This window comes from Magnolia sinica, chromosome 13, assembly GCF_029962835.1.
Source record: "Magnolia sinica isolate HGM2019 chromosome 13, MsV1, whole genome shotgun sequence".
Classification (NCBI taxonomy): Eukaryota; Viridiplantae; Streptophyta; class Magnoliopsida; order Magnoliales; family Magnoliaceae; genus Magnolia; species Magnolia sinica.
The window spans coordinates 41,504,778-41,529,600 of NC_080585.1; the positions used below are offsets into that span (position 1 = coordinate 41,504,778).

General features: G+C 40.1%; 1 protein-coding gene across 1 annotated transcript in view; it reads left to right on the plus strand.

Moving 5' to 3' along the window:
- The first annotated feature begins 4,133 nt into the window (after positions 1 to 4,133).
- Positions 4,134 to 24,823, plus strand: part of LOC131223654 (protein TIC 56, chloroplastic) — a 40,996-nt gene continuing 20,306 nt past the window's right edge. Inside the window, exons 1-3 of the mRNA XM_058219106.1 lie at positions 4,134 to 4,936; positions 16,923 to 17,120; positions 22,423 to 22,705. Of these exons, the coding sequence (XP_058075089.1) occupies positions 4,243 to 4,936; positions 16,923 to 17,120; positions 22,423 to 22,705 (1,175 nt within the window). The 5' untranslated portion in view covers positions 4,134 to 4,242. The remainder of the gene's footprint in view (positions 4,937 to 16,922; positions 17,121 to 22,422; positions 22,706 to 24,823) is intronic.

Below are 24,823 nucleotides of genomic sequence, written 5' to 3' on the forward strand. Positions count from 1 at the left end.
CCGACTAAGAAGACAGGTCGGCAAGACCCAGTTCGGCACACCACTCCCAGGTCAGGTCGGCCAAGATCACCTCGGCCTCCCTTGGCATGCCTTTAACGATCTCAGATAATTAGATCGAGCCCAAGAGAGATCCGTCCAGGTTCTTCTCTAAGGATCTCGAAGGATATCTGAGACACGCTTGAACTCCCAAAATCTTCGCCGAGGATATCAGGAGATCCTCTTAATAATTTGGGATCTGAATCCACTTACAATACACGCCACCTCGTTTCCTAAAAACTGTAAATAAGGTACCTCTAATGGTGAAATGTATGCATTATCTTTAGCCCTAAAACTCCCAGTACTTGACTAGACCTAGATCCCTTTCCTGACCTAGGCATTGGAAGGTTCTCTGCTCTAGCCAGAGTCTTCCTTGTTCGTTCCTTGTGCAGGTAAGCAAGTCTAGAAAGGGCTAACCAAATTTCCGCATCAACAATTAGACTTGAGAATATATGAGGAGTTGAAATTCTCAATATAATTCACTTTGAACCACCTCACATGGTTCATTATAGTGGCTTATATGAGGGTATTATTATTGGGTTCATGTATTGGAAGATGGTTTAGGTCCATATGATCCAACATAGGCTTTATTGGTCTTTTAGGGATACTTTTTATGGCTAAAATTTGGTAGACTGGACCATCCATCAAGTGGTTTATCATAGGTACTGGTATCCAAAAATTGTTTCAAAAAGTATTATGAATGTTTTCAACCTCTAATCCATTTGTTTTTATTGTTAAAATGTTTTCACTACGCTCAACAATATAATTCTGATGATCAAGATCTTTTGGTCTATCACTTGATTGGCACAAGAATTGAATCATGAATAGATAGCCATATTTAGTGGAGGGATGAATTAGTTCGGATACATCATTACACAGAATCCTTGATTTTAGATGTAGTGGGACACACCAAAAACTATAAGGTGGAGTATCATGCTAGTTTCTCTCCTTAAAATCATATCTTCTTATACATATGATTATATCCCAAATGGATTTTATAGGAATAGAGAAAGCCCTGGACGCCCATACCCGGTAGAACGTCACCGCATGAAGAGATAGGGACAAAAGAGAGAGAGAGAGAGAGAGAGAGAGAGAGAGAACGAAGAAGAGAGAGTTCTCACCCTCTTTCCGCACATTCACATGTACATACATGAGTGCCGGCGTGTTGCCCTAGCCTTACTCTATGGTCTACGTTACGGCTTTCCTACTTTCCTAATTGGGATAGTTATTGGGAAAAACCTAATACTCTAAACATACATCATTAGCATTGCAATAGTCTTTGACAATAATAATAAAAAAAGATAATTCTAAATCCGGAGTATCTTATTTAAATTATCCGTAGAAACTTGATAATATGTAAATAATGATCCTTATAAAATAATCAATTAATTTGGAATGTTGGAAAAATAAACATAAATTTCTACTGCGTTTTCAAAAAGTGGTATCGGTGCATTCTCATTATTAGATATTAGTTAATTTTAAGTTTTGGACGGTCAAAGGATGTGTCAGCTTCACGCTTCGATCGACCAGATGGTATAAGCCTTGACGAGAAATGTGTATTCAATTTTTTTTTTGCAAGTAAGCATGAGTTTAGGGTCAATATTCAATCAATATTCAGTTAGGACGTGGGGGGCTAACGAGAATGATATTGCCGCATGTTTCATGGCGTTGAATGATGGTTTTGAATCGATCCAAGGAAGCTCGATGGACGATTTTGTTTTGCTACTCACCCGAACCTCTAATCTACTACAATTTTGGACTTTCCAAATAGATGGAGTAAATATCACACGGTTAGCATGCTGGCCCAGCAGAGCCTTTTGTTGCAAGGGTCTATAATAATTATTGTCGATGCCGCGTTACATGCAGAGTGGACATGTGGGATGGGATACCGGCCCAAGAAGAATCGAAAAGTTATCCAACCGTCAAAAATAGAATGGAATGTATCTTATCTAACATGCTCTAAAATCACAACAATTAAGTATATACTTACCAATTAATGGGCATATACTAGATAATTAAAAGTAAATTGTGACTGATCCTTATTTTAACTGGACAAAATCAGATAGCTCCTGTCATATCCTAAGTTTAACATTTTAGTTATGATCCATCTACAATTGGATCACTGGATGAGACGGTTTGGATTTCCGTAGAACTATGCTATGCACGCAGGTGAAGAGAACAAAAAGAAATAAAAAAAGAAGAAGAGGCAGATTCAAATCTCAGGTGGGCCACACCACAAGAAGTAGAAGAAATGGTGATGATTGAATGCCTATCGTTTAAAACTTCCCAGGACCACTGTAATGTTTATTTGCCATTTTCATTAAGTCACGTGAGCTTGAATGAAGGGAAAACACACATATCAACTTAATTCGAAACTTTTGCGGTCACTAGGAAGTATTTAATGGTGGGTGCTCAATCAGCACTATTTCTTTTGGTATGGTCAACTTGAGATTGAGATCTATTTCATTTTTTGGCTCCTGCCCTTAGAATAAGCAAATAAAATGGATGGATTGCATAAATAAAGCACATATTATGGGCCAAGAGTATCCACCAGTGGCAACCTCCCTTCTGGCGGGTCAGTATGCAATCCACATCCATCCACTACTTAGGGAAGCAGATTGGCTGGTGTTCCACGCACCACGGTGTGGATACCTATCATGCAAAGATGAGCGCTGAGGTTCAAGTAATGCTAACGGTTCAAATGAGATCAAAGTTACATGGCTCCACAATAATATATATATCATACTCACACTATTCATCCATTTGGTGAGATCATTTTATATGTTGATCCCAAAAATAAGTAATATCCAAGGTTAATGTGGACCACGCCACAAATAGCAGTGTAGACAATGATTCTCAGCATTAAAACATCCGTAGGGTCTATCATAACATTTATTTTCCATCCAATTTGTTTATAAGGTCACACAGACTGGGATGAAGAGAAAAAATAAATATCTCATTGATCCAAACTTTTTGTGACCTCAAAAGGGTTTCAATGGTGGGCATTCAAATCCCCTCTGCTTTTTACAGTGTGGTCCACTTGATTTTCGGATTTATCTTATTTTTCAGCTCAGGCTTTGTGATGAGCTTACCAAGTAGACGGACAGTTTGGATATAACTTATACCACGTGATAGGACCCATAGAACTTGGTGACTCAACACATCAGCTAGATAGAGTGGGTAGGGAAGTGGATTGCTTATTAACTAACTGATTGTGCTTCAGTAAACTATATGAGCCCCACTGTAACTGTATCCGCCTTATCCATGGCCTCCATTTAGAAAGAATAGGGATAATGGTATCCTCTTCCATGACTCACACAAATATTTATTTCTCATCCAAACGGTTCATAAGGCATTCAAAAAAAGAAACCCTCCTTGTACTTACACATATTTATTTGTCATCCAAATACATAGACGAAGGTTAAACACAAATATCAACTTGATCCTAAACTTTTACGGATCGGAAAAGTTTTCAATTGTAGGAATCCACTTCACATTTTCTGATGGTGCGGTTAACTTAGTTTTTAATATACTCCAATTTTATACTCATGCCTTAAGGGGACGGATGCATGTAAAGTATTTTTAGTTGTCAAAGGATTATAGGTAACCTGATTACAAAACTGTTTGGAAGCATGTATTTGCTATAAAATCTTTATAAGTTGTAAGCGTATTATAAACTTTAGTTGTAATATAAAATTTTATAAATAATCGTGTTTTCCATTATAGGTAAAGATTTTATAGCAAAAAAGTCATCATACATGTTAAAACACAATAATTAATATATACTTACCACATGTGTATGTATATGTACATCCAACCAATGCTATAAATACTTTATTCATTGTAAATACTACTGGCTAACTAAACACATAATTTAATCAAATGGAATAGTATGTAAACTTTCAAGGTGTAATGTGTTTACAACTGAAAAGAAAATTACAGGCACCCAAACGACCCCTAAAAGGAGCTGGTAAAACGGATGGACGGGGTAGATAAGAGAGATACATCACGGTGGCCCACAGAGTTTACTCTGTACGCTAGTGCGTACTGAGTTTCTCAGTACGCAGTCAACTTCCCTATCTACTCTCACTCTCTCCGCACCATTTCCGACCGTTTTCTTTCATTCCAAAACCCCAGACCCGCCCCCGCCCTCGCCCTCGCCCTCGCCATCCCTCTCTCTCTCTAAACCCTAAAAATCCGATCGAAATGTCCTCCATAAACCTTAGCTGGATGGGTGAAAACTGGTTCCAGAAGCCCTCTAATCCCCTTCCTCTTTTCCATTTCAACCCGTCCCAAAAAACCCATTTACCAAAAACCGCCCAACCCCTGAAATTCGCTTCCATTGGTGTCGGAAACCTCTTCCAAAAGCCCCCCGAAAAGCCCCCCAAAAAGCACTCGGATAAATACAAGCGCATGCTCGATCAGTACTTGTGGGAGTGCGACAATTTCCCGGACTATCGTCACACCCCCGAAGTCGAGAAGATCCTAGCCGACGATCCGGTCTTCGAGAAAAAGGACAATCCGACGGCTGCCGAGGTTGAAGAGAACAAGCGCTGGTGGGAGGAGTTCTCGAAAAACCCAGTTGTACAGTTTTTGCGGCGGGCTGAGGATATTGCTGACAAGATTAATGAGATGGAACTGAAGGAGAACGAGGAGCCGTACCGGAGAGAGGACCGGAAGCTGTGGAAGTCGCTGCCGCATGTGGTGGGGCCTGATGGCCGGCCCATGCCGAGGAAGGCGATAAAAACGAAGGAGGAGTCGGATGATAAGTTCTGGGATTTTGCGAGGCAGTTTTTCTTTGGGCTGTGGGGGTTCCGGCAGCGGTCGTACCCACCGGGGCGGCCCATTGACGTCGCACAGGCGATTGGGTATAAGCGGCTTGAGAAGCGGTACTATGACTGTGAGTCTCCTCGACGAGAATTACAGTGTATATGTGTAGCTCTGTATATCTGCACACACATACAATACACACACACAAACACACATGTGTGCATGCATGCATGGGTCCAGGGCACGCACACACAAATGTTTGTACATGCCGGTCCAGGGCATATAGATGCCGGGAATCTATATATATGCCAGTTTCCTGCGAGCTGTTCTGCATGAGACTTACCTGCAAGCTGTGCTGCATGAGACTTACGTGCGAGCAAAAGTGAGGGGTGTTTGGGTGGGCTTCACCTTGATGTTTATGTGAAATCCATCAGCCCATGTTAGGCCTGATGCCAAAAAATTAAGCTGGTTCGTGATTCAGGTGGGTCACACGATTGGAAACAATGTACAAGGGGATGCTAATGCAAACCGCAAAAGGGGACACAAATATATAAAAGAAAAGAAGAAAGAGATTGTGGTAAAGAACCCAATAATCCTCTAGCTGAATGCTAGAGACTGCGAAAAAACACCCTTTTCAAATCTTTTACTGAATAAAGAAACAATAAATCAAAGAAGTTATATTCAAATCATCATAATAATACATTACACCTCCATAATATAGCTTTATATAGACTTAAACCAAGTAGATAAGCCCTAATAACAGAAAACGACCAATATGCCCTTGAATCCCGTCATTACCATATTGGCCTTATATAAATGGGCCATCACTCACTCAAATGGAGTTAGAATTGTGTGATCTTGGGCTCTTATGAAAGAGAACTCAATGAGCTATCAAACAGGACCAATTTTGTATTATCTGGACATCATTTGGTGCCCCAAATGTGGTATAAAAAAGTGCTGAAAATACAAAAGGGGGAAATTATTAAATACTTAATCAAACTCTAGTAACTAACTGAAACAAATAAATCCTAGAAATATAATGATCATCCATTAATTGACTCAGCCCCACAATGTAATCTAACTGTTGATTCGATCAGATCAATTATTAGACCACAAATTTGGTCAAGACCATCAATCAAGACAATTCAAATTGTTGGTTTCTTAAAATCTTGCATGGCCATTCGGTAGCATCAATTCTACCTAGCTTCGAAAAAAACTCGCCATGGAGTTTAAATGGGTAGTCTTAATCTCTTGTGAAGATCCGTGTTTGTAATGCATCTTCTTTGGCTTCGTTAATAGTTGATGGTGAAGACCTACACGCTTGACGGGAGCTTGTTCATAATATGAGGTTGAAATACATGCCATCTTTTCTTTTGCTTCTTGTTGGTCCTCCATGTTCTAGATGTTGGTCATGGCCCTTTGGTCACAGTTGGCCTCCGATCTACATGCCTTGATTGGTGTTGAGATGGTGCTATTGTGTTGACCTCTATAGAGTTTAGCACTATCTATCTTTGTCCATTGGATCATTCATAACTGTTAAAATTTCAATCTCTTCAATTGGGTCATCCATTAGCAATTCTTTTGGTTTGACTTGAATTTCCTTCGGTCTGATTGCTAATCCATCTCCATCCATGGATCCATCAACCAATCCAAAGAAGGATTCCTCTTGGGTTGCTACACTATCTTCAACCACGTCATCCCTAAGAACTCCAGACAAAATAGATTGAAGCCCATAGTGCTTTTCCTGTTCAATCAAGGGCTTTAAAGCAAGCTCTCACCACCTCTTTGAGTTCCTTGAATTCTTTTTTAATATCTTCCTGTAATGCGCCAGTATTCTTCTTATGTTCCCACAAATTCTCCTCCCGCGTCCCTTGAAGCATGCGTTGGTTGACCTCCCCTAAGTTGTTGTAACAAACTTTTCCTTTATCAATGTCACCTCTTCGGGAAAAAAAAGGATTGGAGGTAGAGTTTTGGCCAATTTTGTAAATCCCAAGGAAAGTTACCATTGGACATGACTGGTTGTAGATGTAATGTGGGGCCACTAATAGTAGGACTGGTGGATATATATCCCCTTACATGAGGGCTATTGTGTCTTGTCACCAATTTCTACTCTTGCACTTTTTGGGCTATTTAATAAGCTTCGTTTACACTATAAAGACGAATGGTTGTAGACTCATAAGTCTCTTTAAATATTGAATTGCAGTCCATTGCAATAATGCACCACTTATCGCTTTCTAGTCTCTGTTAGGCGACAATGAATAAGTCATAATAATGTTGCGTGTATTCCTCTACAGTTCGATTGCCTTGCCTTAATGTGAGGAGCTCTTGGAAAGAAATCGTCTCATAATCCAACGACATAAACCTTTACTTCAATCACGTCCTCATTTCCTCCCAATTGCTTAGAGGAGGAAAGTCACATTGTCGCGCGTCTTCTTCAATAGCGTACTACAAGTCTTAAGCCGCATCCTTAAGTTTCAGGGCAATAAAACTTAGCTCGATGGCTTCTTCCATTTTATACCAATGAAAATGTTGCTCCATTGACTTTAGCCAATTATTGAACACCTTAGGATCCAGATTACCATCATAATATGGAATCTCAATCTCGAGTCTCGACATGCCTTAGTAGGATCCCCAATGCCAACATTCTGCCCTCCTTTAGGACTATTTAGATAGTCCCATCAGAGGTCGTTCATTCATTTTATTCCCCGTTGCACGTAAGGATGTTGTTGGATCCCATTGCTAGGCTCACACTCTTCCTCGTGGAAATCACCATTTCAACCAAGATGCCTTGAGTCAATATTCTTGGATTCCAAGTCTCCCTTAAAGGTCATGCATAGATTTGTGGCTGTTTGGAATGATTCCCTTTCTTGCCTTTTCAAGAATAGTAACCCATCCTCCCAAAGTATCTACTCTGACACACACACACACATATCATCTCTCTCTCTCTCTCTCTCTCTCTCTCTCTCTCTCTCTTATCCAAATATAATCCTAATCTCCTCTCTTATCTTAATCCCTAATCCCTCTCCCTTTTTCTCTCAACCTCCTAATGAGCCTTTCCGTTTAAGGAAGGTGTCATAAGAGGAGTTATACTCCAATTCAAATATTAACCAAAGGACACTCTACGTACAACAGAGAGAGAGAGAGAGAGAGAGAGAGAGAGAGAGAGAGAGAGAGAGAGAGAGAGAGAGATTTGGAAGTGTTTAATAAGGAAAACTCAGATTTTTTGCGCTAGTGTTGGTATCGCTTGACGTAGAAGGTTGAGATGGGCCATCGGTGTATGTGTGGTTATTTTTACACCATTCATCCAATGTGTAGAGGCAAAATATGCCATGACTTCAAGAATCTAAATGATCCAATCATCCACTGGGCCACTCCGATTAATTATTTGTTATTCAATTTCAAAATCTAGATATAAATAAACATATGAATGGTTCAGATTAGCAAATCAATGGGTCTTCTTTGGTGTTTGACCAATGAGTGAGCAATGATGGGTGTAGATATGTCTAAATCAGTTAAATTGACCCAAGACCCCTAACCAAAGAAAATTCCCAATTTTTTATATATATTTTAAGTGAGTTAATTTGAGTACCATCGATCGATCTTTGATCAATCGATTGAAGTGTTAAATTTCGTCCAACGATCTATGTACCTTAGAGTGTATTTTCTCGATTCGATGACATCATTTGATAACTGTCTGAACAGAATTTAAAAAAAATCTGAATTTTGATAATTGAATTTTATGACCATATTATATATGAAAATTTCAATTATTTGGTTATTTAGGGTTTGGCCACGTAGGATGTTAATGTGGGCCTCATCGTGTAATATAATCGGATGAATAACAATTTTGTGGATATAATCGATATGATTTCTGAATTCAAACCAGCCTGATTACCTTGTGAATTCTACACTAGTAGACTCAGGTGAGTAACGCAACGTGTCTCATGTTCGTAGAAATTAAAATGGGAATGGTTGATTTGTTGATTTATTTATGTATGGTTTGACTGATGTATTATCAGTTTAAAGGATTATTTTGACTAATGATGATATGTATAAAACTCTGCCACATGTTGATTTATATTCTCATATTTAAATTCTGGAAATATGATTTGAAATCACATACTTACATTTTGATTTAAACAAGTGCATATGAACAACTATGAAAATGATAAATTTATACATCATTCATTGCATTCACATAATACATGGTCGATCTTGGGGACCTTTCCTGGAAGAAATGTTGATCATGGTAGAGCATTACCAGATGCGGGCCATGCCCATGCCTACCGAAAGGTGGAAGCCTACCCAACGGGTGGATGCGGGTTGACGATCTCCAACCTAAGTAGATGGACGATCACCCATCTGGCACATTCACATATCATGTGCATACATTTTTGCATTCAGTGCTTCGTACTATTATAATTGCTATGATTATGAGCCATGCTGGATTATTTTAGTAAGCTTGGCCAACATACCTTTTTATTAATGGAAAAACCGTACAGATGAGCCGTTAGCAGATGATGTGGTGCAGGAACTAGAATGGATCACTAAACCTGAACACGACCCACGTAAAACGTGGTCATACTTGTTTGAAAGCGAATTTGCAGCATTAGACTATTCCTGAATAGCGTATTTATTTGCTAAGATAGTTTGATTGGCGTATGCTGCATATTGGCATTGATTATGAGATTTTAAGTAATTGTTTAGATTTATTTGATTGAGACATTGTGAGCCTGGAATAAACATGTTTATATTAAGATGCTATAACAAATGAATGGTGTTTGGGATTTACGTTATTTGAAAGCTTGTGAAGATTTATATATGCATGGTTGATTGGTACTAAGTGTTATGTATGCTTGATTGGAATTCGACGAACTTAGGTGAAACTTAGAATAAACGTAATTCTCACATCTGATAAACTGATCAATAGATGAAGCTAGTACACTTTGTGTACGGGTTACAAACCGAAACTTGGGTTTGAGGGTGCACACTTTGTACCCGGATATTAGGGTGTGACAGTTTAGAATGGAAAATGTTTTGGGAAGGTTGGGTGTGTGGTAGGGTATGGGCTTTTTGCTAGTGGAATTTGGGATAAAGATAGGGTGATGGTTTAGGTGAGATGGAGATTTTATATGATTTGCGGTGGAAGGGCTTAATTAATAGGTTGGTTTAGGGAATTGAGGGTAGGTTTGGGATGAATATTGGGACAAAAATGAACTTGCTTTGATATAAAAAAAATAATGCAATTAGATCAAGGAAGAAACTTTGAAATACAATTCAATGTATCGGACTAAAGTTTGAATCACAAAAGAGAAAAGATGCAATGATTGTGAGCAGGTTCAACAATCCTCTAATCTTATACTAGAGACCACTACTTCCCCCTATCCAACATACTACCGTGTAGAAACAAGAGAACTTGCTCAAATAAAATATCATTCAATTGTGTTTTATTCCATAGGGTCTGCTTACGAGATTCCTCTTTGGGACAATCTCTAATATAATTTACGAAGTCTAAAAATAGGATCCCTTGCTAGCCAAGATCTCCAAAATAAGAGAACCCCTGAGCCAGAAAATCTAACAATATTAATCTCTTGGCATAGGGGATTCTAAAATAGGAAAGCATTTAAGCAAGAAATCTAATAATTCTTATTTCCTAGAAAAAAATATATTTTCCTAACATAGGAATATATAAGAAAGGGAATTTGGAACAAGCTAAAAAAGGAAAATGGGCCTTTTCTTGTGCACACCTATGGGATGTGGGGCGATTGCATCACTAATGGGGAGCCGGATTGCTTGTATGAATAAGGGGTTAGGAGTAGTAGTCTTCAGAAGGAAGGTCTTAGGGCTAATGGTTAGTGTGGCCCTGCTGTGGGTGCAGTGGGCCTGTAGCTTCTATTTGCTTTCAATTGTTATCTGATGTATATTTCAGGTGCGGGTAGCTCTGTCTTTTATGAGATTAGTCTGTTGCATCTGCTTATTTCTTTACTAAAATGCTTGATTATCCATAAAAAAATCTAGCCCATACAAAATATTAGCTAAAGTTCTGGCTTCTAGGTTGAAGAATGTTATAGGAAAGCTCATTTCCGGCCATCAGAGTGCGTTCATCCCTGGTAGACAGATCATCGATTGCGCTCTTATTGCAAATGAATGCTTGGACTCCTACAAAGATAAAGTGAAGACCATCTTCTGTAAGCTGGACATTGAAAAGGCCTATGATCACATCAATTGACGATTCCTGCAATACATGATGAGGCGGATGGGCTTTGGAATCAAGTGGAGGGGGTGGATAGGTGAATGCCTTTGATCAGCCCATTTCTCCATTCTCTTTAACAGGACTCCGTTCGGCTTCTTTGGGAGCTCTCGTGGTATTCGTCAGGGCGATCCCCTGTCCCCCTTCCTTATTGTGGGTGAGGCTCTTTTTAGAATGATTCAGACGGGCCAGGAGGCTGGGATTTTAGGTGGTATCAAGGTGAAAGGTCTGCCCTTCCCGATCTCCCATATTCAGTATGTAGACGATACCCTTGTGTTTAGCGAAGCAGACCCATCCAAATTAGAAAACTTGTGCACTACGATCTGATGTTTCGAGGCGGTGTCGGGTCTAAGGGTGAACATGGATAAATAAAAAAATGTTTGGGGTTAATATGAAAGAAGAGGAGGTTAGCTCTTTCGTTGCCTCTTTTGGATGCTTTTCGGTTTTGCTTTCGACTTCTTTTGTCGGTCTTCCGCTATGCAAGGGTTTACCTCCCAAATCTCTTTGGGACAAGGTCATCAAAAGGTTCGAGGGTTACTTGGCTAGATGGAAATGCAAATATTTATCTTTAGGCGGTTGTCTCACTCTCATTAAGGCTGCCCTCTCAAACTTGCCCCTATACTTTATGTCCCTCTTCAAATGCCCAGCTTCTGTCTTGTCCAAGCTTGAAAAATTAAGACGGGATTTTCTTTGGAATGGGAACGGAGAGAAGGAAAATTTCATCTTGTTCGGTGGCCCCAGGTTTACAAGCAATTTCATGAAGGTGGAGCGGGGGTCAAGGATCTCAAGACCATGAACATGGCCCTTCTTGGGAAGTGGATATGGAGACTTGGGACGGAAGACGATTTTCTTTGGAACAAAATCATCAAAGGCAAATACGACACATCTTTTGGAGGATGGTGGTCCAAAGACTCCTCTTCTTATTGGGCCTCCGCCATTTGTAAGGGAATCATATCGTTGAAAAAGGAAGTTCTCAAAGGCATTGGCTTTGTCCTATGCAATGGAGCCAAAATCCGGTTTTGGGAGGATGTTTGGGTGGGCGATGTCCCCCTGAAAGATGCCTTCCCAAATATTTTCAGCCTTGCCCCCGACCCATCCATTAATGTTGCAAGTTGCTTCAAGCTTTCAGCTAGCAATATTGAGTGGAATGTCGCCTACAGAAGAAACCTTCAAGATTGGAAAATTGAAGAATATGTGGGGCTTCTCCATCTATAGTGGCGCGCCCGACCCCCTCTCACAAGATAAATTATTCTGGAAGCTTGCTAAGACAAGCAAGTTCACAGTTAAATCCTTTTACTCTCTCCTCGACCGTGTCTCTTCTCCAAATGATGCCTTCCCTCCCTTTCATATTTGGAGGTAGTCAGTCCCTCCAAAATTCTCTTCCTTTGGTTGGTTGGTTGGAAGCAAGAAAATCCTTATGGTTAATAATCTGAGGAAAAGGGGGATGCCCCTTTTCAGCCTCGCCCCCGACCCATCCATTAATATTGCAAGTTGCTTCAAGCTTTCGGCTAGCAATATTGAGTGGAATGTTGCCTGCAGAAGAAACCTTCAAGATTGGAAAATTGAAGAATACGTGGGGCTTCTCCAACACATCTATAGTGGTGCGCCCGACCTCCTCTCACAAGATAAATTATTTTGGAAGCTTGATAAGATAAGCAATTCACAGTTAAATCCTTTTACTCTCTCCTCGACCATGTCTCTTCTCCAAATGATGCCTCCCCTCCCTTTCATATTTGGAGGTATTCGGTCCCTCCAAAATTCTCTTCCTTTGGTTTGTTGGTTGGAAGCAAGAAAATCCTTACGGTTGATAATCTGAGGAAAAGGGGGATGCCTTTAGTCAACGTGTGCCTCTGTTGCATGAAAAATGAAGAATCCGTCAATCACCTTCTTCTCTCGTGTCCCTTCATTTCTCGGATTTGGGTAGAATTTCTTCTCCGTTTCAATATTCAGTGGTGCTTCCCAAATTCGGTGTCTCTCCTCATCAAGGCTTGGCATGGGGTTAGATTGGGCAAGCACAAGACGCGCTTGTGGAGAATGGCTTTAGTCACCATTTGGTGGGCTGTGTGGGAAGAAAGAAACGGCAAATGCTTCAAGGATACCTCATTTTCTGATTTGGCCATTGCTAGTAAGGCCAAGAGACTTCTGATTGAATTGGCGGTGTATGTTGTGGGCCTAAACAATTGTGATTTTCTGTTTCTTGGAGTCTAGTTGAGATTGCTCTCTTGGCGAGCTCTTCTCGCTCTCTTGTTTGTATCCCTTTTCTTTTATATGTATAAATCGTGACCTTTCAAAAAAAAAAAAAATCATAAAAAATCCTGCTCATCAGATAATCCGAACAGCCTGGTTTCGCCCTAGGAATTTGGAACTCGCACCATTGTCTTTCTAAACATCCATTTGATGTCTGCAAGTTGGACAGTTTGGATCATCCACCAATGTGATTTGAGTGTGCTCCATCCATAGCAGGGCCTGCATTAATCTCGATAGGTCTTCTTCTATGTGTGTGTTTGGCAGATGAATTGCCACAAAGTTGTGCCTTATGACAATTATCCTTTGTATTTTTCCCCTCTGATTAGAGATGCAATTGTTAGTACTTTATTTATTTATTATAGGCTGGGCTCGAACCCAAACCATGTCTACCATTGAGCAGCAGGATTGAGCCCAATTGCTCGATTACTTTGGTTGGTATTTCAGGCAATCAAATGTTGGTTTCAAAGTAGGACATACCTGGGGGCCGAAACTGCCATGATTGGTTCCAACTTTGTCCAAAAACCTCCTCTTCAAGATTTGATAACTGTTGCTCTCAAGGGTTTGGGTGCACTGATGGACCAATTGCCTGTTTCTTCATGACATCTGAGCTCCTCCTAGCTTCCAAATGCTGACTGCTCATGCAGATGAGTTTTTGGGTTTAAGTTTGAACATTGTTCTTCTTTACAATTGCTAGGGTAATTATTACATTTCTTCGTCAAAGTTTCCCTATCCATCTCAGGTCCCTACATCATTCATATGGGCCCAATCCTTAGTCCCTTGTTTAAGAGCGCTTCATCTAGAAGGAAAAATGTCTTTTATGCTCAGTACCTAACTCCCTCCTTAGTGATACAAGAGGTCCACCTTGTCATGAGTAGAGCTGGGCAAGGGACGACTTGACTCGCCTGACTTGACTCGTCCGACTCGACCCAAACCGAATGGGTGAGTCGTTCTGAACCGAGTATGCTTCGCCCAATCCTAACTCAAACCAAGTCAAGTTCGAGTTACCCAGTAACTCGACCCGAAACTCAAACCGAAACCTGACTCGACTTGGATTCGGGTATATATATAATAAAAACCCCTAATTTCTAAGTATCTCTAACCCTACCTGCTACACCCGACCCCGATCCAATCCTAAACTCTCTCTCCCTCCCTCCCTCCTCCTCCTCCTCTTTCAGGACCAGTAGCCACCCACCACCATCACCACCCTCCTCTCTCCCTCTCTCCTCTCCACTCCCTCCCTCCACCCACCACCATCACCGCCCTCCTCTCTAACTCCCTCCCTCCCTCATCTCTCGATCCGACTTGGTGCCAACTTGACCCGACTCGGTACTTTTGACTGGGTCGGACTTGGTCCGGATTAGTCCAGGCTAGACCTGGACTCGGATTGGGTCAAGCATGCTGGACTCGGTACCGAGTCGGGTCAAGTTCGGGTCAGGCCTATTTCAAAATCGGATCGAGTTGGGTCAACCCTTACTCGGTCCGACTTGACTCGATGCCCAGCTCTAGTCATGAGTGACCTTCAAGGGAAAGAAATGATCTTGGGACAGGTGTCACACATCACCTTTCCCTACTAAAAAAGTGAAAAATCCCCTGCATCGTAGCTGGTTCCATGCATATACCTCATTCATTAAGTGTTCTAACTGCAACTGGATAACCTATGTATCTCCATTTTGAAGCCTCCTTAGTTCTTATCCACCTAATTGTGAATTGGACCCTACCAGTCGTGCACACCAGTGGTGCACCCTCGTTACTCCTAACCTTCTTAGCAAAGCTAGAGGAAGTTTGTTATTTGACCCCTTTCCACATCGCCGAACAGCTTTGTCATGTCCAAATGATACCAAAAATTGTCACATGAACCCCCAATTGCAAACTACAATCCTCGACCTCCTAAGAGTCTCAAGGCTCAACTTGATTGCTTTTCATATTTCCTTCTGATCCCAACTGACTACTACCTTTGAGTGGGCATAATCACCACTTCTCTCACCAGTGACCTCGAGTCGAACTCCACTAATCCTAAGCACAACCCTACCACCTTCAAGGTCTCTTATGACCAAACATGGGATGGGGTCACTTCACAGACATCCTTTGGTTCCCGTTCCATTGAGCAAGAAATTTAAATGGTCTCCAACGAATCGATCCCCTCCCCTCAGTAGTCTCAGGTTGTCATCCCACGAAGGAAATGTATTCTCATCATCTTATCGTCTGATGGGAAAAGGATCTAGATTGAGGAATAAACCCAACTTTTTAATCCCAAGTGGAGACGAGCACCTCCCAATTCTTTCAACCTGTCCATTCACCTCTTTTTTTGAAGCTTGATTAGAGATCAAGCTCACTGGACCTGATTTAAGGAAGACCAACTGAGCTCTTCATACCACTCTGCTACCTCTATCAGTTGTTCTCTCTCCTATCTCCATCTAAATCTCTTCCACTGAGTTGGGAATGTGATCAGCGACCACCAATGAACTCCTATCAACCTTGCCCCTCAACCTTTATCTCTTCTACTTTGGCCTCCTAGTCCTAGGCCTGTAACAAGCAAGTTGGGGACCGGTTTTTACCCATTGTTTTACCTGTCCTTTTGGCCTCTGGTATGAAACCATTCAAAATCTTTCCTGCTCTCCTCACAAAAATTTGCAACCTCCTGTGTCATAATCCCCCTTGGCATATCAGAGATGAACACATAACTGTGTTTCACGAGTTCTCCACTCTAACTTCTTGTAGCTCTGCAGGTCTCACTGTAGCTCATTTTCACCAGATTCTATTGCCATCTTAAGTTTTGTTTGCTCTCGTTTTGGGGTTTTGTAACATGGCTTCCAGAATGAGTACGTAAAGAGATTAATTCTTCACATGGTTTTTGTTGTGTAACCTGGTCCTAATTGAACCATTCCCGATTCAACTTCTTCTTCATTGGTTTTTCAGGTTTTCTGCTGTGTCTTCATTGTTGGTTAAATTGGTATATTTTTGTCTGTCATGCTACTTTTAACTGTTGTATTCCTCCTTTTCTCCTTGTCACATGCTAGGTTCTCTCTGTTTATTTATTCTAGAAATTTTTGTTTGCTTAAATGGGCATTGGTTCTTTTTCGTACCTTAGCTATTTGAATACAGGGATCAAGTACTTAGGTTGTTGATGGATAAACAAGTTTCTCTAACCTTATATCAGATTACACCACTGGAACTAAAAATGCAAAGATATCAATAGAGTTCATGTGCATGTGCATGCGCATGCTGTTTGTCATGCATGCATTGTGTCACCTATCAGATACACAAATTCTTGTTGAAAAAAATGAATGATGTAAGCTGCTTTTATGCCCGTATCTATGCTTCATGTTATGGTCAGCCGTGGATGTGAAGTTGTTGAATTGTGAATGTAAGTAAAATATTTGAGTATAAATTTGATACTTGCAAAATTATGCTCTTAAAATTTTGGCCTTGTAAACTCTATTTGAAACAATCTGCATGCGGAATTTACCTCAGCCCTTGGTTTCCCCTTATTTCTTATCCAGATGCATTTTGTTGTTCAGGACTTGTGGATGTATAGTACTTATTTGTTGCTTCTTTTCTAGTGTTCTTTGTTATGTATTTCCTTCCTAACAAATTTTTGTTTTTGGGTCTGATGCTACAGTTATCATGAGGAGTGGCGGGTGGTACTATAAGGACCGTCTGGGTCGTACAAGGGGGCCATTGGAGCTAATAACACTTAAAACTGCGTGGGGTGCTGGGATAATTGATACAAACACATTTATCTGGGGCGAGGACATGGATGAATGGGCACCTATTGGGATGGTTTATGGCTTGGAGCAAGCAATTGCCACGTGGGAAGGTTTTTTAAATGCTTCACTTTTCTAAGACTTTTTAGTTTCAACTCATGAATAACTTTGTTACATGCAATGAGCCTTTTTGTTGTTTTCCTCCATTTTGGGTGGTTCTAATAAAAGTATTGTTCCACTCAGAAAAAAGAAAAAAGAAAGAAAAAAGAAATGCAAGGAGGCTTCTAGTTCTTGGGATCTATGCAATTGTTTCTGTAGCTGCTGTTTATCACTCTGGTCCACTTTGTTCTGAAGTAGATTGCTCTTAACATCTCAACAGTGTGACTTGAAGTGGATACCTGTATTTTGTGTTTCATTTGCTCTCATCTTTAGCATCTAGTTTAGGAGCTAATATAGGAGGAACATAACCTGTGCCACCGTGCATGATGCTTCTTATCATGTCAGACCCGTGCCACAACTATCCTTCAATCAACTAAGCTGCATCATGGATGGGCCATGGCCCAAAATCTCTTTGATCAAAACATTATTTTTGAAATGTTGAGCTGCAGATGACTGGTGAGAGGGAGTATGGGAACTTACCCACATTCAGAGGAAAAACTGCACCGTCAGAAAGCTAGGATTGTCTAATTTGTGCCATTTCTTGGTTGTGACCCATTCGCGGTGAGGCTGACAGGCAATTGAAATGTTTTCAGGATCTTGTGCCATAGGCGTCGTGCATGGTGCACATGTTATACAACCCATAGTTACCTGTAACCAGTGTTCGAAATATATTGGTATCGCGCAATGTATCACACCCTTGGGATACAAATATATTGGTTATCGCACGGGATATATCGTTTCTATCGTGTAATTTATCTCACTTTTTGGGAAACATTAGGAAACATTGGGAAAATGTTTGAATTTTTCAATGAAACTTCAGGGATTATTAAAAATGACCTTAATACACACTTTTAAATCATAAAATCTCAAAAAAAGTGGACATAATAGGTTTCCTTTGTATAGGGTCCTAAGTTATTCGCGGTCTAATTGAACTAAAACAACTATATTCAAATATGTTGCATAACATTTATAAATGCATCAAGACATGTATATCCACACCGTCCATCTGTTTCGACACCTTAATTTACGGCACCATACCAAAAAATGAAGCATATCCAATTATCAAGTGGACCATGCCATAGGAAACAATATTGATTGAAGGCCCTGCCATTAAAACCTTCTTAGGGCTCACCTCAATGTTTTCATAGTGTTTATTTACCATCCAATCTATTGATAAGTTCACATAAGCTTGGATGAAAGGAAAAAACAAATATTAGATTGATCCAGAACTTTTGTGGCCCATTAATAGTCAATCACAACTTTTTCCTTTTGTATGGTCCACTTGATAATTGGATGTGCTTCGTTTTTTGGAAATACACTAAAATGATTTGGAAAAACGGATGAACCACATGGATACATAATACATACATTAAGGTGGGCCCCGCATTAAGGGCCGCACCATCTTGGGTGAGTATTAGGTCTCACCTAATCCGCTCTTTGACTTTGATATCTTTACTTTTTGATAGGTCTTAGCTCAAAATATGAGGCAGATTGTGTGGGCCCCATGCATTGTATTCATGCCGTCCATTCATTTTTTTGGATCATTTTAAAGCCTGAGAAAAAATGGGGGCAGATCCAGAGATCAAGTTGACCACATTAAAGGATGTACGTAGTATGGTGGGACCCTGACTGTGGGGCCACCTCAACATAATATGGTGTATATACACCGTCAATTCATTTTGGCATATTATTTTAGGGAATGGGCCGAAAAATGAGGCAAATCCAAAGATGAGGGGACCGCACCACACCAAAAAGTGGTCATTGAATGGCCACCATTAAAATTTTTTTAGGGGCTACAAAATTTTTGGATCAAGCTAATATTTATGTTTTCCCTTCATCTAGGTCTATTAGACCTTATGAATAGATTCGATGACAAATAAACATCACAATGGGCCTTAGGAAAGCTTCAATGATGGATATCATTGCCACCACAACTTCTTGTCATATGGTCCACTTGAGCCTTATATTTAACTACATTTTAGGCTTATACCCTAAAATGACCTATCAAAATGGATGGACGGTGTGGATAAAACACATATATCATGGTGGGCCCTACAGAGCCTCTGACAAGACCGTCTGTCTCTAATGCTTTCAATCAGCATTGGACGTGGATTTCCTGCAAAAGGCTTTCGCAGGAAGTTCTTGCGCTTGGATGCTAGGTGGGCCCCACTGTGATGTTTGTGAGAAATCCACTTTGTCCATCCATTTTATGAGCTCATTTTAGGAGATGCGATTGAAAATGAGGTGGATCCAAAACTCAAGTGGGCCATCCATACGAGAGGGAAAACTGGGAAAGAGTTTCCTACCATTGAAACTTTCCTGGGATCCACCTTGATGTTTATGTGCCATCTAAACCGTTTATGAGGTCATTCCCACTGGGACGACGTGAAAACATAAAAAGCTTATCCTAATACTAAACTTATGTGGCCATGAAAATGTTTTAATGATGGTCATTGAATCCCTACTGTTTCCTCTCGTGTGGCCCACTTAAGTTTTGGATCCACCTCATTTTCGGTCGCATGTCCTAAAATGAGCTTACAAAACAGATGGACGTGGCGGATTTCTCACAAACATCATAGTGGGCCCCACCTATCATCCCAACGCAAGTACTTCATGCACGAATATCATTTGCATGAAATCCACATTCGACTGCGTGATAAAAAAGGCTCGGAAGCCCTATTTGGAAGCAGAGAGGGTTTTAGCCCCTAAAACCCTACTTTCTCTCCCAAATCTTCGGATTTCTCCGCATTTTTTTCACATTATCATCTGAAATCAATTCCCTACAAACTTCCGAAATCAATTCCCTACGAACAATGCACTTCGATTCGAATGGCTGACTAAATACAGCTTCCGATCAGTGCAAACTCTTCTACAGGTATGGAAATCCACATTGTTGTAAGTTTCTCTCTCTCTCTCTCTCTCTCTCTCTCTCTCTCTCTCTCCCTTTTTTTTCTGATTTTTTTGGATATTTACATACAATAAAAAAATTTCTTGGTATCTTCTGATGGGTTTCGTATCGCTGGATTGCAATACCGATAATATCGGCCGATAATATCGATATTGCGAACACTGCCTGTAACCAATGTTTTAAATATCGACGATATCGGCTGATATATCCCACGATACATCTTGTATCCCACCCGTGTGATACGAAACACATAAGGAGTGCCGATATATCCTACATGTTCAATCTGTGAGCATTTTCAGTTTCCGATCCAATTTTTTTTGTTGAAATTATGTTAAATCGGTGTCAAATGGTTATAAACCCATTGGTTCTTCATGTTTTGCATGAAAAATCATGGAGATGGAGGTTTGATTTTGATATCCATTGGTTCTTCATGTTCTCCATGGTTTTTTTTTTTTTTTTTCGAAAATTTCCTTCAACCAGCTATCAATTAAGACTAATTTCAAAGTATTTAGGAGTATTTGATGAAATGATCATCACATTCACTCTAATTTTGAAATTTGAGTGTAGGTGGTCAGCATGTATGAGTGCCAATCTACTGATTTGTTAAGTACAAGTCAATTTTCAGAAAATAAAAATCATTTTTTAAGTAAACATTAATAATATATCTATTTTTTTTTTCAAAATTTCCCTTCAACCAGCTGTCAATTGAGACTAATTTTGAAGTATTTGTGAGTGTTTCATGAAATGATCATCACATATATTATAAATGTTATGCATTCAATTTGAATATAGTTGTATTAGTTAAGTCAGACAACGCATAGCTTAGGACCCTATACAAAGGAAACCTATTACGTGCACTTCTTTTTTGAGATGTTATGATTTAAAAGTGTGTATTAAGGTCTTTTTTAACAATCCTTGAAGTTTCACTGAAAAATTCAACCATTTCCCCAATGTTTCCCAATGTTTTCCAAAAAGTGCGATAAATTAACCGATACAAACAATATATCCTGTGCGATAACCGATACATATTTGTAGTTCAAGGATGCGATACCGATATTTCGAACACTGCCTGTAACTTGTTTACCCTCTCAAATATTCATGTTCGTTGTTTCCTGATTTCCTCATTTGTTTCACACTTCTGGTTAAATACTACAACAGATTTTTGTAATATGGGATGTTTTGTGTATCTTTTTCCATCATTGTTCCCTGCATCTGTTCTCAGTTGATGATCACTGTGATATAATCTCTATGGGTTAGATTTCTATCATAGTTTACCACCATTCTGGAGATGTTGGTTTTTCTTCAACATAGGGCTGCTGATGTGTACCCAGACCCATGGGTGCCCGATGGACCCAACTCGAATTTAATGGGTCGAGGTCCCATCTTTTGGACCTGTTAAGAATTAGGTCAGGTTCAGGTGTCACCTTTTGGACGCACTTAAAAATTGGATCTAGTTGGGTTCTGGTTGGGTCCATGTGATAGACCTGGTTAAGGTTGGGCTGACTTAGGTCTGTTTGGTTTTGGCTCAGGCCCATGTGATGTACCTGGTTAAAGTCAGGTCCAGGTTTTTTTTTTTTTTTTTTTTTTTTGTATTGTACAATTTTTTTTTATATATATATATATTGTAATGATGATTTTAGCAACGAAATGAGATTTCCTAATCCACGCATGTAAGAGAGTTCATTAACACACCTTGAACATGTCAAAGTGGCACATGTGTGTGTGATCAAATCCATACATTGGGTGGGCCCTACCATGTAAATGATCTTATTTTTCCCACACCAAACTTGAAATCTATATCCAGGACCCGATGGGTGCCTGATGTGTATCGGAACCTGATTGGATTTGGGTCTGGGTATTCAACAATTAGACCCAGACCCAGTATGACCTGAACCCAGTTAGCCTGGCTATGGGTACTATAGGACCCGACTCAAACCCAAACCTGACTCATTGACAGCCCTACTTCAACCATCACATCCCATAGTTGTCTGGCAATTTGGACCATCCGGGTTGCTGGCCACACTGTCAATGGAGCATAGCAAAAAAATTACACTGAGAAGCCAACGCTAACTATTTGATTTTGCCCTTTGAATTTGGACATCTCACTATTTTATTGTTAACTATACATTTGATGGCCATTAGGATTTCTTGATCAGTGTGATTTTATAGATATGGCCCATCTACAGTGTCTCACAATTTTGATGGTCTGTATAGCCGTACACTAGTGACAGTTGTGTGGAGGATGGGTTACCACCATTTTCAGAATGCTGGTGAACTATCATAGGAGTCTACCCCAACCTCTATAATATATGATCTGCGGCTGTATAATTTGGTAATTCTCACTGCAGTTAGATTAGGTGCTGCGGCAACAGCTTTCATTCACAAGTCGATGAAAGGTATACCTCCCTGGGTTCCTCTGAAGGGCCACGAAAAAAAGTCCTACGAGCAGCTTCAAGAAGAAGCAATTGAAAGCAAGAAGCGTGACTTGGCTGTAATGGAAGCAAATGGAGGTATTTGGCCTGGAGTCAAAACTCCAAGTCATGCACTGTTTCTTTGGGCTAGTGGGTCTGATCTCACCCCGACTTTAGAAGCAGATCATATGCCCAACAAATACATCCCCAAAGATCTTAGGTATCACTTTGTCATCAATTCTTTGGCTTGGTTTCTGGATCGTTGCACTTTTGAACTTACTGTGCTACTTCTCAAAGTGTGTTATTGATAATTTAATTGGCAAAAAGTTTGAACAAGGTATAGAAAATATTAAATGTTGCTGATCAGATGCAGCTGTGAACATTTTCATGCTCCTTTTGGATTTTATGCTACTTCTGATGGACCCTGATAACAAAATAAATAATGCATTTATTGTAATCTAACTCATTGCGTATGGTTCTGTTTGAGAGCCCTTTGAATATAAAATTCTTGCAGTAGTTGTGGTATTGTCTCAATAAATGTTGATGACTTTAGCTGTAATTGAAATGTTGTGGGTTCAGTTAGGAGCATGGTATGGTTTGCTATTTAGTTGAACTGAAGGAGTGCTAAGACTCTCTCTTCCAGTTTGTGAAACTATACATTTATTATGCTTCTTTAAAATCATCTGTATCCATTTCCTTTCACCTTTTCATCCACACTTCTTTTCCACAATGTTGAGAATAGTGGATAATTTATTTGTGAATCCACGCTATTCATTCATTTGTTTATTGTTATAAATATATCCTTGAAATTGAAGAATGAAAGCAAGTAGTGAAGATGGAAATTTGAGCTTTTTTGTTTGCAGTTTTAGAGGGGTGTTTTAAAATCCCACAAAGCTTTCTATTTTTTATTAGCTAGGATCTATTTTTAGGTTGTAATACCCCCAACCTGATACTACTCAAACTATAAACCCCCAATTCTGTTTGCGGGATGTTCGTCGTTTTGGCAAGACCCAAACCAAGTGCGCAAGTATCTATCCGAGCGAACAAAACCTCAAGGATCTGAAACCAACATCAACACGACCGTGCCATCGCTACAAATCCGTCGGTACCCCTCGTGTGCCGATACGCCCGTCCGGTTGCGAGATATCGTGCGAGGAACCCGACCTCATTCAAATGCAAAAATTTCATATTCCAAAAATACCCCTACTTTTCTAGAAGTCATTAGGGTTAATTAACGCGCTCTTTATTAGCCAAACAAGGGCTCATCATAAGCTAAAGAATCATCGTTACGAGTTAACAAGGTAAGTGTCACTTTTTACATGAAAGTCACAAATATCTCCTTACAATAAGGAGAGAGGGACGCTTCACAATATTCTAGAAAATCATGAAGTGTTAATTAAGCACCTATTAGACCCATAAAATATAATATATTGACATAAAACATGAGATATTAACAAAAAATATGAATAGATAAAAAAAACAATAAAGTTGGTGACATGAAAGTCAACAACGCATATGTTGAAATAAGGAGAAACATGCCACCTCTTCCCTTACTTTTTCATAAAAATAGATGGGCCATAATTGAGAGGTGTTTAACCTACCCTAAACTATGAACAAGAGAGACAAATTGCCCTTGGAATCAGGAGAGGGCTCCACCTCACTAAAATCTAGAACTTCTTCTCCTAATCACTTCGATGCCTATATAATGACATGGCCTAACTCATTTTTGGGACACCTAAATGCTCAATTCCAGCCACACTCAGTGAGTGAGAGAGAGAATGGTGGTGGACCATGGAGATCCAAGCCATCCAACACTTATGCCAACGTGAGCACACCCGCCCTCCCTTCCACTTGGTCTTTAAAAAAAAAAGAAATTATTTTTAAATATGGTGGACAATCAATACACACTGTTTCCTATGGGGCGGGGTCCCCTTGATGGACTGAGTTGGTGAAACCCCACACCAAAGTGGGTCCATAGCCTCACCCATGGACGGCATGGATACAAAACAAATAAATCATGGTTGGCTCAGAGGAAGGTCTTAATGTTAAGTACTCAATCTCCACTGTTTCATGTGGCGCGGCCCGCCTAAGGTTTGGATTGGCCTGATTTCTTCTTTCTTTTTAGTCCATACCTTAAAATGATCTGGTGGTCAAGGTAGATGGCCTGGATAGAACAAATACATGATGGTAGGCCCGAAAGAAGTTTTCAATGGTGAGAGTTCGATTTCCACTGTTTCACATAGGACGGCCCACCCGAAATTTGGATTAGCTTCACTTTGCGGCCCATAGCCTAAAATGGGCTGGGTGAACCGATGGAAGGCTCGGATGCGCTCATGTG